At 42.6% G+C, this 13,415-nt stretch overlaps 1 protein-coding gene across 2 annotated transcripts in view; it reads right to left on the bottom strand.

The window, feature by feature from the left end:
* Positions 1-5,920: 5,920 nt before the first annotated feature.
* Positions 5,921-13,415, bottom strand: part of LOC138246531 (uncharacterized) — a 52,594-nt gene continuing 45,099 nt past the window's right edge. For both annotated transcript variants that reach the window (XM_069201191.1, XM_069201190.1), the window contains 2 exons: positions 10,899-11,006; positions 5,921-7,926 (listed from right to left, as the gene is read on the bottom strand). In XM_069201191.1, the coding sequence (XP_069057292.1) occupies positions 7,492-7,926; positions 10,899-11,006 (543 nt within the window). In that variant the 3' untranslated portion in view covers positions 5,921-7,491. The remainder of the gene's footprint in view (positions 7,927-10,898; positions 11,007-13,415) is intronic.

Raw genomic sequence — 13,415 nt, 5'->3', positions numbered from 1 at the left:
TTGTGTTCCCCCTAGGCCCATTGTGATCTATGGTGATTTTCACTATTTTCTGACTGTTTACTTACCTGATGTTGGTTACTAAAGTATATTTTATGTGTAATACTTACTTCCTAAGGGAGTGTAGCCTCTAAGATATTTTTGGCCTTGTGTCACTAAAATAAAGTACCTTTATTTTTGGTAACACTGAGTATTGTCTTTCATGTGTGTGAATACTGTGGGACTACAGTGGTATTCCAAGAGCTTTGCATGTCTCCTAGTTCAGCCTTGGCTGCTCTGCCTGCAGCTACCGCTAGACAGTCTGGCGTCTAGACACTGATTACATTTCACTAATAAGGGACAACTGGACCTGGTATAAGGTGTAAGTACCTGTGGTACCCACTACAAACCAGGCCAGCCTCCTACACAATGTAGTTGCCGTCATGCCTATGCGGCCTCTGACCTCACCAGCGATCAAGAAGAGGGTCCACTGCTCGGCGAGAGCCCACCTGAGAGGAAGGTGGCATCCGCTGTCATTGTGCTGCTGACCCTCATCAGGATAGCGAGCTGAGTCTCCAATTAGCACATCTTCACCCAGAAGCAGGAATTAAGAGAGATGAATACTACGGACTACCTCCAGAAATAGACTCTGAAGGCTTTATTGTGGCAAGACTGTATCAGGCAAAGACTTATTAAGTACTGAGTACAACAGATTGTACTCAAGAGTAACCTGCAGCCAAGGCTAGATACATAAGATATGTGTGCTATACTCCCACCCTTTCCATCCAGAATCATAGAGTGAGCCAACAGCACATTTGAACTATCCTTGACAACAAGGGTATTGGATTCAAGATTGTCTTGGTATATTAACTTATATAGGGGTTTGCATGGGCAGTAGTAACTGGCTATACACCATACAAAATGTTTTTGCCATACCCATGTACCCGCATGACTTAGAGTTCCCTGGGAGGGCTGGAATCACACAGTGATCTATCATGTGTCCAACTATTGCAGAATATCAAAGATGTGAGTAAAAAACTTGAACAAAGGCAGAGTTTGTCTGACTCTGCCACTGAAGAGACACCTGGTGACTGATGGCTCCCTAAAGTGAGAGAGCTCATCAAGGAACGGATTCCTGATCAGTGTTGTTCAGCCTATTACAGGCTACCCGTGCCAGTTCTTGGGATAGAAGGCATTTACACGCTAATCCTGTCACTGCTGCCAGGTGCAAAAAAAACAGAAAATGTCGATCGATCACATAAATAAGTATTATGTGGCCAAGTCTGTTCAGAGACCCTCCACTAGTGCCAAATTGTTTCTACATTAGAACAGTAAGTCCTCTCCTTATTCTGGAGTAACCCAGAGAAGAGAAGTTGGAGTCACAGGACTCATCCCAGGGACGGCCAATAAAGTACTGACACATGTGGTGCAAGCAATATCTTAAAATACATCTACAGCAGTGGTGCAACACCAGCACCACTGCCAATATGTTAATGTATTGCTCCACCTTTGCAAGAAATAGTCTTATCAGAAGATGAACCTCCCACTTTTGCAAAACCAAGGTTTTTTTTCCTACTATCACCCGGAAGCAGCAACATCTAAAATCAGTAGGCACTACAGAAAGATAATGCTGTCGCTCAGGCTTTAACAGGTATATTTGTTCACCATGGTCACATCTTTGCATATCAGCAGCAACTCCACACATTGGTGCTTATTGGCTTCGCTGACTGACAAACTATCTGCTTCTTGACAGAACTGTGACACAACACAATGAAGAGAAGCAGGCTGCAGACTGAAAGACCCTTTGAACAGGTATGTTTGTGTCAGGCCACTTAGAAAATTTCCATTCATGGTATTTTGTTGCTAGGGTAGACATTAGTTAAGAACTAGGAAAGAAGGACCCTATGACACAGAGATATCATCTAAGCAAAAAGAAAACCAAGACAACAATCTTTCTCATCGAAGCATCCAGAAAACCATCCCTGTATTCTACCAGGCCCTCCCCAGTTTCAGTTGAAAGAGCACATCTTTAAAAAACAGCGTGAGCCTGATTCACAAAGGGCCTCCTCAGTTTTGGCAAAGTCCCCTCCTGCATCCATGGCTGGACCTCCGTACTGCAGTTTGCCCAATGCGGAGGTCCTGCCACGACTGCAGGGGCCTTTGCCAGAAGTGAGGAGGACCTTTGTGAATCAGGCCCTCAACCACTATACAACAATCTACAAAGGCTCCCAGAACCCCACTACTTCTCCATTCACTCAAAGGCTAGATCTTTGCATTTGGCATTGTACAACAATGGGCTGCCATTTGGCAAGGTTTACGCTATACAAATAATACATACATACACAAGTGGTAGTTGACATGTTGCTATAAACATGGGCCCACCTGTCCTTGATCAGTGCCAGAAACACCTTTGAGCCCAGAAAAATTGCATACAAGCCGAATTGCATAAATTTATGTGAGAGCACTATTTTCATGAGGCCAAAGACCTCGAACCTCCATGCTGCCAAAAGTGGGATCCTTTCTGAGAAATTAGGCATCGGTCACTACCATAGCAAATGGGGGAGGTGGACTGACGGGCCTGCCACAATTTAGATTGGAGTCTGTCAGCAGATCCTAACAAGCTGCCTCAGAGATGTGGATCTCATCTGAAAGACACCCCTAGTACTAAGCGTACTGAATGTGAAGCTTTCACTGGAGGAACCGTATGTGCCACCAATTCAAAGGTTCCAACAGGATGCATGAGCCTGCAAGGTTCCGCAGGCATAAAAGTGACAGTGCTGGAAGAAAAGCTTTTGTTTGAAACATCAAAATCAGAACCTGAATCCACACTCACTGCAGGAATGAAGAGGACCTCTTGATTGAAACCGCCCAGTTAACCAGCAGCCATATTGTGCTCTGCAGCTGGTCTGACACCAGATGTATCAAACTCCTATGTCAAAATACAGAAATATGTCTAACCATAGCCACTAACATGACCTTTGGAAAGACTGCAAGGACGGATGTAAGAAACTGAGAAAGGGAGTGAATCTGGAATTTCTTCTTCTAGAGGAACAAGCCCAGTACCCTGAAGCCCAGAATCGGTCGGAGGCTTCCTGGGAACCAGAAGTAGTGGCAGTAGCAGCCTTGTCCAGCCTCCAATCAGGCACTAGCTTGATGGTACCGTTGGTGCCTAGAGTCAACACCTCTTTGGAGAGACTCTTTGAGGGATCCACGGAACCTGCTAGATAAACAAACGGGATGTGGGTAGGATTATCTTGAAAGGGCATGGTATACCTAAACTGAACAAGATGTAGGACCCACCCATCCAATGTAACGGAACACCAGAGCTGTCAAAACAGCTCCCCCTCATCCTCCTGAGGTGCAAGTGCTTGCCCAAGGGAGAGTAAAGTGGCCTTTTCTACTGCGCCTGTCCCTGATGCTCTTAAAGTTTTACATGGGCTGATGTACAGGGTGTGACGTTTTTGCTGCTGTTACTTTAACAGCATCAAAAACAAGGTGATAGATAGAATGATTGAATTAATCTTAGCCACTGGCAATTGGTCCGGCTGCATCCCAACTTATCCACCTCCATTTGCACTGAGTCATATGGAAATCAGTCCTCACCCTGCTCCAGTGGGAACAGTCCAGCCCAAACTGCCAGGCCAGGTCCTCTGTGAACTGGAACACAAGCAACCCAGGAGCGGTTCACCCTTATTAAGGCTCTTCAGCCAGATATTGCTTGGCTCCAGTGAGTGTGGTACCCATGTCTGGGCACACCTGTCACACTTAGGGTATCAAAAACAAGGTGAGAGATGAAATACTTGAATTAATCTCAGCCACCGGCAATCGCTTTCCTTTAGAGTAGCCCCAAAACTTCTAATACTGCTTATGAAACACGCAGATAGGGAGGGATTGAAGGACATGGTGCGACGTGGAATGCAATGGGGATAAGGCACTGACTTATAGGAGTTGGACCTGAAAGGGAGACTGACTCAGAAATATCTGTGGCTTCAGGTGAAAAATCAAGATCTGCTAGAAACAAATGTTAAATGAACAGATTCTTCATACTTGCAGATCATCCGCGACCTAAAGACTTCAATTTAGGGGATGTCTTAACTCCTGTCTAAAGCAAAACTCTCTCCCAGATCATCATACGTTGAAACCAACAAACTAATAAATTGACCATATCCATTTCATGATCGTCCAAGGAAACTTCAATACCACTAGTTGCGGTTTGACCAACACATCCATGTTGCAAGGAATTATCTCTGCCTTCTTAAAGAAGCGACAAGTAGGACCCCAAAAAAATATTTGACCAAGAGCTTCTTTTAAACCACTGTGGAGTGTCAAACTAGCTTAGTCTCCAACTGAACAAGTACATCAACAAAGAACAATTGCTGTCTACCCACCGAACCAACTTTCATCAGCGCACAGTATCAAAACCGCAATTTGAAATGTCCTGGATGCGATTTACTATGTATTACAGGACCTGCCTGCCTCCTCAGTCTTCACTTGTTAGTGGCCTCTGATACAGCTGGCCAGGGGGCAGGCTTCCTTGGAGCACTGCGTAAGCATCAAGGGCCTGGTTTAGATGGTTCCAATCCTTACTCACCAATCAATGGCAATTGGCGAAACTGGGATTTTACTCCTCCAGAGAGGCTAATATGCCCAGGATGTACATCAAGTTTCCATTCCCGTGCCTGCTCTGTTCACCTTGAGACCCTGAGTCCGGTACTTGTGTAGGCAGATGCGTCACTTTACCAATATGACAATAACATGCAAATATACCTCAAAACAATCACCTCTGTGGACATCTGTTTTCTAAGATCCTGCATTAAGATAATGCAAAACTGGATGGATGAAAACTTCCTTCTACTTAATTGCAATAGGACAGAGTTCCTCCTCTTCTCTCCCTCACTCAGATGCAAACTCAATTCCTAACTCCTGGGTCCTGTGAATCTGGACTTTTTTCAGTCATAGACTCTACAGTTCTGTGAAATTCCTGCACTTCACCCTGCGTCCCCCCTGACAATAGTAACACGAGAACAATATCACCAGTGCTGCCCACCTTTCGTCCACGCCCTCAAAATGAAACATCTCAAACCAAAGGACCACTGGAAAATTGTGGTCCAGGTTCTAGTGATCTCAAGACTGCTTCTTCAGAAACTCCATTGTGATCGGAGATCCTAAGTCACATGACTGATGTCAAAGCCATCCTCCACTCCTAAGCCAGATTGATTACTTTTTTGAAAAACAAAAATACCAACTTTTCCTCATTTTCCGGGAGCCACACTGGTTAATAGGTAATGGGAGGATCACATTCACATTTCGCTGGTGTGCATAAAAGCAGTAGCTCTGAACAACACTTTATCTCTTCTACCAATCTCGGGAGGCCTAAGAGACCTCTATTGCACTAATACTCTAGGGATTTAATAACTGGGTTTAGACCTTCCTATGCTCAGAAGTGCATTCTTTGAAGGAGCGACCTTATCATGGAACTCTGACTCCCTACCAACTTTGGGAAGCAGCTAAGGGCCATTCATCTTCTGTCCATATCAGGAGTAATCTAAGACCATTTTTCTGGCCTCTAGTTTCACTCTGTTCGGTTAAAACCTCTTGCCTCCTCATAAGCAGCTAACATTTACGATTACAAACAGTCCTCCAAACACTTGTAGGTACTTATCGTTCACATTTGAGCTACATTTTTCTTATTTTCTTTTCGAGCCATGGTTATTGCAGCATCCACCCACTTGAGCTCTAATCCAGACTCAAAGAATCAGGATTTCCACTCATATACACTCGATGATGGACCATGTTACTGGGAAAAAGTCTGAAAATATAGGGATTTTCTGAAATTGTAGGTTTGAGGAAAGGAGTAGGAACATGGTTTTCGCTACTGGGAATGTCATGAAAGCCAACAAAGTGATAATTTTGCGGGTACTCATAAATAATCATGAACATCCAATGTGCATCATAAACTTTATTGCTTGTAAATGCTGTGTTAAGTACGTAAATATGGTGTTAAAATAACCAATATCCATACATTTTAATCTGTTTAAGGGGAAAGGGTTTCAATTTCTAGATAATAATGTGGTGTAAAGATGGAAAAAGTCATATGAACCAATACTCAGGTTTCTTATGTATGCCTGAAAATTGATGGAGCCTTAGATAATCTTCAAGAATAGGCGCAGGGCAGTAGACGAACACAATAAAATCTAGGAGTTGCATAGTTTTACAAGCACCCTTAGGGATGCGCTCAAATCCCCAAAACAGGTAAATTAGTGCAATCTGAAGGCATAATTTTACATTTCTTGTAAATCTGGAGAAGACATTCATTGAAACACAAGGCGCCATGATTGGACCTATGTTTGCTCCCTCACATACCAACCTGTTTGTGGGTCAGTATGCAAGACAGCATGCTTGGTCCTCTTAGGTAGTTCAATATACTAGCTAAATCTTCTGCTCTGGTAGCTATATAAACGACCTGCTAATTATATGTCAGCGTGCACAGGAAGGCAACATATTATGGACATCTTAAAACACAGTATCACTGTAGAGTTTGCTTAACAAAATATATCATGTTTTGGATGAAGATGCTTAGTATAAAGATTTGCATTAGAATCAAGTACAGTCAGGAAACCAATATCAACTACATTTTGATTCCATTGCAAAACCTTCCTAAACATCACATTCCAGGGGCAACTTAATTTCAGTATGTATGAAGAAAGTAAAAATAAGCAAATATCCTGCTAACCATATAGAAACAGACAGGATAAGGTAATAAATCAATGGAGATATCGGAAAAGTAAGTTGTCCAATTGGACAGAATGAATACCCAGAGTTAAAAGAAAAAGTGTAAATAAAATTACTTGTACAGTAAACCACTGTACGAATGACATATACCTATACAACAAATGCAAAACTTAATAAGCATTGGAATCGTCTGAAAGTAGACGATAAACTTACACATTTTAACATAGATATGACAGTCACTGAAACTTTTATAATATCACATGGTTACCATTGCCTTCAAAAGGATTTTATGTAAGCGCGGTGCAATATATATGAGTACATGCAGACTATGTAAAGGAATTTGGTTAGAACATCGCCACGACATACAAGCTCAGATATGTTATTGTCAAATTAGACTTTTTTGGTATTTATTTTACCCAAGTGAAATCATGTAACTGTATCCCCATCCTTCATATTAGGGATATGAACGTCATTAACAACTATCAGACTGAGGAGTTATCTTTAAGACCTGACTAAAGCAATCAAAAGCTCTTGTAGAGGACAAGTCATTCTGCAGAGAGTAGAGAACCCAACGGAGAGACCTCTGCAGAGAGAACACCAGAGGCAGACTGGTGTGTTAAATGGTAGCCTGAGAAGTCACTTTGAAAGTGTTAGTAACGACATACACATTTCCACTCGTCCTCTGCCACTGCTCAGGGGGGGATTGGAGAGAGTTAGGCTACCAGCCAAGTAAAGGAGTTTTCAATCTTCAGAAGGCCTATCACACATATTTTGCTGACATAACTAATAATCCCAGAAGTGCACCTCCAACAAGCTGATAAATTCCAAGGTGCTCATGCATTCAATCTTGGTGGCGGTCTTAACACTTTTAACAAGTCGCACCACCTTGTCCATAGATAGCCGTTTGTCTGGATGTTTGTGCAGCATTTCAGGAACTATGTCAGCATACCTCGACCGCTTAAGCCATTTGCGAATATTTTTTGTTGTGCAATCATCCCAGTGGAGCATCTCTTTCAAGAGGACTTCAGCGATCACCTTCCCCATCGACCACACATCTGATCTTCTGGTGCGGATCTTTCCTGCATGGGCCTCCGGGGCAGCATATTTATGGAACCCCTTATTTTGACCGCTGGTCTCAGGACTCCTGCTTTCAGTGTAGTTAATAAACTTTGCTAATCCCAGATCAATAATAACAGCCCTTTTCGTTGCATGTTCAACCTATTAGAGCAGAACAAATATCCATTTAATTGCAATAATACATTCAGCGCACAAATATATTTTAGTGAGTCTTTTAGTTATTAACTTTGTTGAGCAATGCTCCACAATGCTAGATTCAAATAAAACAAAATTGAATAAGGACTCATCATTCACCATCATCGGCTCTTCATTGATAAAGCAAAACTTCTTCTGGTTAATTTTAATTAAAAGCATTACTGTAGCACATTAAAAAGTTGGAAAATCAGTTCAATAAAACCCTCCAACAATGCATACACCTCTTCTGTTAAAGTTAGAGTTCAACAAAGGGCGCACTCTGGCAGCCGATCATATCCTTTTAATCATCAAGATAAATACCATGCAGGTGGAAATGAAGGTGATAATTTGCTAGTCAGGAAACCACTGGGCTTCGACGCCCCCAATATGTCCTACATAGGACTGCACATAATGCAGTTAGAAGTAGCCAACAGAATACAAGCCATAAAGGAAAAGGGAAGCTCCAGGCCCTCATCGTCTCACTCTGGACTTTGATCAATCACGCCAGGAAGAACTGGCTCCCAAGACTCCCTTATAAAGGCTACCCTGAATCTTATCCACAAACAAGGTACAGATATCCAGATAAACAATACATTTTAACCTTTGTTTCTAATAAAAGGTGACAGTAAAATTCTAACATGAATACCTGCCACACATCTAGGCTCTGTACTTCCTTATTTGATTAATCCCACTCGTTGGTTTTGCTGAAGGCAGATGCTACAGATCCACTATAACAGTGTTTCTTAACCGTTTGACTTCTGAAGACCCCCCATTGAGTCATTATTGAAGTTAGGGGGCCCACACAAAGTCATTATTAGAATCCAGGTCCCCGACCTAAGAAAGTTTTTAAAAAAATGATATTTTAAAAATGTTTAATTTTCAATTTTGCCGCAGCTCGCTCCTCCTCCTCTAAGAGCTCAGCATTCACTTCTCAGTAACTAATTAGACGTTCCTTGGGAGTAAATGTGAGAAGAAACATCTTTCACACTCTTCACCACGGTGAGGATATGGTGCAAGACCAGCATGTCATCCTTGAGAACTTATTGCAATCTTCTCTTGTTCTTGGGGAAGAGATTGGATCATTTTTCTACAGAGACCCAGGATTTATTATTGAACCTTGGAAGGCTGAAAAGCTTACAGCCCCGGGGATGTGAAAAAAAACACATTTATATGCTTGCTTTATTTAGAAGGAGGTGGGAGAATGACAAAGACAACAAAGAGCTTTACATATTATATGAATTTACAGAAGACAAGTGGTGCTTTGATAATTAATTTATTGGCAGGCTTGTTTGCCACCTCATTAAATGGAATGATGTCTTCCAGTGGTGAAATCCAATGGTTATTGAGTCTGGTGAGGTAGGATATTTTCTTGAGGAGAGGGTGTGAACTCTAGTCTCTTCTGAAAGATGTTGTCCTCATATTTGGGTGGGAGCTCTGAGACCTCTGGGTCTAAGGCCTCCAGTGTGGGAGGAGGCAGGTCTGATATTAGTCTAAGAGGTTAATATTTTTGGTCCAAGAGGATAAGACTTGAGATCTTGAGAGGAAGCCGGATGTTGCAATTGGACCTTTGTCAGTGATTCCTACATGTTCCTCAGCTTGGCTGGGGAATGGGGCAAAGAGTCATGAGCTCTTGATGTTCAGGAGGAAACCTACATGTTATCTAGCAAGGCATCGTATATCAAACTTTTCTACGGCAAACAATGTTTCTACATGAAATATCTTCACACTGGGCTAGATATCAGTTGTGAGAGACAGGGAGGCTGTAGATGTCAAAGTTTTTTGTAATCACAATTTCCAGGTTTATGATGGTATCATGACTCAGTGGTAGCTCTGGAGGTCTTAAATCCGTCCAAATGAGGTTCCATGTATGGAATGCATCCCCCCTTGGTGCGCTGTCACCCTGAGCTAGAGGGATATATTTTTCACATTTCCCTAGCATACAAAGCTCAGCTTGACGACAAACTGCTACTCAGATTCCCTCTTGCTAAACAATATTTACTAAAACACTTGACTGACATGAATACTAATAACATGTGAATAGTGATAGTACTGTGACTGAAGGCTCAACTAAGGAAAATCCGAATTACAAATAAAAGAATAATGTTAAAAAGTGTTGCCTGAAAAGAAACAAAGGCAAAAGTTAAAAGCTTATGCTCAAGGATCCATGGACTAAGAAGCAGTCAAATTAACTGCACTGACACTCGGCGCCATTGAGGGGTCACTGGAGCACCAAGCAGTCTTAAAACAAGAGAGGCAAATTTACTTCCAACGATAGCACTCCCATTTTAGAGGATATTAAAAATATTTGTGGAGCAACCTGCAAGCCATCTGGGTACTCCAAATGTACAAATAAGGAGGCTGCAATAGGTCTCTATGCAAGGCCCCAAATCGTTATTCCCTTTGGTAAACCTCTTGTTAGGCCTACTCTTCACTAAGTCCTACTATTACTTTTCAGCCCTCAAGTCCCATCCTAGCTTTCTCCCATTCTGCAAATCGTACAGCCTGCGTCTCTGACTTTTGTCAGTCTGTTTGGACAATAAAAATGGAATCTCATATTCAACTGAGAGATTAGCTAGCTTTGTCCTTATGACAAGCCGAGGGACAATTTTTTTAACAGGGCTAGTGTGGTTCCTTTTTTCCTAGACTCCTTGCAATGAAAATTATCACTAAAACATTGAGCATTATTACAAAAGGTAGTTATCTTACCTAATGCAGGGAGTTGTAAGATATTCAGCACAGACTACACCATGACCATTTTACTAATGCAGTGTTAGCATTGACACATTCAGACATTTTTACCCAGGCATACAATATGAGATTTAAAAACAGTAAAATGAATCACTGTTGGGTGGCTGAGTGGAGCATGTGCTACTCATATCAGGAATGATAGGTCACATAGCTGCTTTGATAGTCTCACATCCATTCACTTATCTACTTACCATAACATTGTTTGGCTTCAGATCCTGATGCACAATATTTTTCTTATGGAGGTAGCGTAGACCTTTGCACATTCCAAGGATGATATGGTCTTTTTCTGCAGCTGATAACTTTGAGAAGAATAAAACCCAGATTAAATTTTGAACCAGTAAAACAAGAGTGAGATACTAGTGGCAACCTTCAAAAAAGAAACAGCTGGTCTACAACCCCCTGCAGTTGGCAGCATCCTACCCATGGTATACTCAGCATCATAATGAATATAATCTGAAAATAATCACAGAAGTGTTTGTCCTGAAAGTAGCAGATTTTTGCAATGGCAATGCAAGTGAGCTCTTATTGGTGTGTGAGGGGTCATGTTGAAATGGTGTGTGAAAGAACTGTATATATTTACTGTACTCCACCTCTCAGATCATGGTCTTTGAAGGAGCTGAAGCCTGGCACCAAGGCCCCAGTCATGTGCTCAGCTTTAAAAAAGATAATAGTTTTCACTTTAAAGTTTCCATAGAAAGAAATGAAATCTGAGAAGCAAACCTAACCAGACAGAGGATGTCACAGTGCTAGCTCCAGTAATCAGTGGAGGGATGAGAGACACTGGTACAAAAAGAGTTTGAAAGAGAAGAGGAGTCAGTCCAGTGAAGTAGTGAAAACCCAAGATTTTAATTCCTTATGAAAGGGCTTCACTTTTGAGGATCAACTGGATATATGTGCAAACTTGTAGCATGGCTGCTCTGAGTTTAAGCATGGAATGGAGGAGTGAAGGAAATTATTTACCCAGTTGCACCAAAAAAAAGATAACATTAGCTTTCTGACATTCATGTTATTTTGATTGCATTTTAAGTCATGAATCTCCAACAAGTAGCTTGAGAGCTGGCGGTACCTCTCCAAGTTCCCAGCCCGATAGGTCATTCAAAGGGCCTGGAGTGGGGTTGTGCTGCATTCTTTCCACTGTATCAACGGAGAGCAAAGAAAGAGGAGACAGAAAGGGAGGAGAGAGAGAAAGGAAAGAGGAAGAGTGTGCGTGCGGAATAGTGAGAGGCAGTGTACAGAATGGCAGTGGTAACTGTATGAGCTCGAACGGGGACTGAGTTGTGTGAATAGTTTTATGAGATCAGCTCAGATGTGTGAGCTTGCTGGGGGTGCAGGCCAGATGAAAGAGGGAGGCAGAAGTGGGAGCAGTGACATGTGGCTTCCTCATCTGCTGTGTCTGGGAGAGTGTGCACAGATGTGTCTGCATCTGCACGTGTGAGCAGTCTGGGTCTATAACCACAGTGATGTGTCTTGGTCATACTGCGTGCATCCTATGTCTGTCCCCCATGTCAACCTCTGGCAATGGGAAAGCGCAGGCTGTGATAACCATGCCAGACTGTGTGTTATATGAATGAAAAAACAAGAACAATGATGACAATAAGGGAATATGCTGCCCTGCTGTGTCTTCTCTGGCACAGTGCCAGGCAACCCTAACGCAGTGGTGGTCATGGCATAGGGTGACTCTTCCTAAAATATGTCCGGTATTCTTGCCTTCGCTGTGTTGGCTGCCTGGCACAGCAGCAGCCATCTTTTTTAATTTTATTTTCATTTTTTAAGATCCAACAAACAATCATGATACAAATACTAGTAACAAGCAGAGCAAACATATATTACTATCAGGTGTGTTACAGTAACAAGGGGCTCCAAAACCTGCATGTCATTGGCGGAGAGAGGGAGAGAAGGTTGGACGCTCTCGCAGCCAGCAGCAGGCATCTCTGAGACAACCCTCCTAACTGTGGGTGCCCCTTAACATAACGGTGGCCATCCATCATATCATTTCAACATCTCCTGGCCTGACGTGGCCACCCACCGCCGAACTGTGTCCATGCACAGAATAATGGTGGGTAGTCCTGGCAAAATTATGGCTGTCCTTGATATAATGTGGACATGACTGCCATTATGTTGTGCAGCACTCCTTAATAGTGATCCTGGCAAAATAATGCCCATTCTCTCCATACTGTTTGCATCCTTAGCCAAACCAAGGCTCCCCTTGCCAGTTTGTGTGAAAACTTGGCATGCAGTCGGTCATGGCAGAATCATCCCCATCTGTAGCCTACTGTGACATCACTGCCATTATGGTGGGGGGCAGACAGAGATAGATAGATAGATAGAAAGATAGACAGATAGATAGACAGATAGATAGATAGACAGATAGATAATAAGGTCCAGAACTCCACAACCTGTTATCCTACCTGGAGCAGTGCGCAAAGTGTGCCTTTATAGTAGGCATATGACCACTATACATGCCATGGGTGAATCACATGAAGCAGTGGTGGTAGTGTACCAAGTCTTGTGAATCATTCGTGTGAGAGAGGACAGTCTCATGTGAAGTTCTGCTGTTATATGCACCCCAGAGCCTTGCTCTGTCTTTCCATGCACGTGTAAAGTGCACATGGGTGAGTGTAGCATGTCTACCAGTCTCAATTCAACTGCTTTCAACTCAACTACACCCGAACTAGCCACGTAAACCAAGACGTGAATCAACTTCCACC

This window comes from Pleurodeles waltl, chromosome 7 (assembly GCF_031143425.1).
Source record: "Pleurodeles waltl isolate 20211129_DDA chromosome 7, aPleWal1.hap1.20221129, whole genome shotgun sequence".
In the NCBI taxonomy this organism is placed as follows: domain Eukaryota; kingdom Metazoa; phylum Chordata; class Amphibia; order Caudata; family Salamandridae; genus Pleurodeles; species Pleurodeles waltl.
This window is presented reverse-complemented; position numbering and strand designations above follow the sequence as displayed.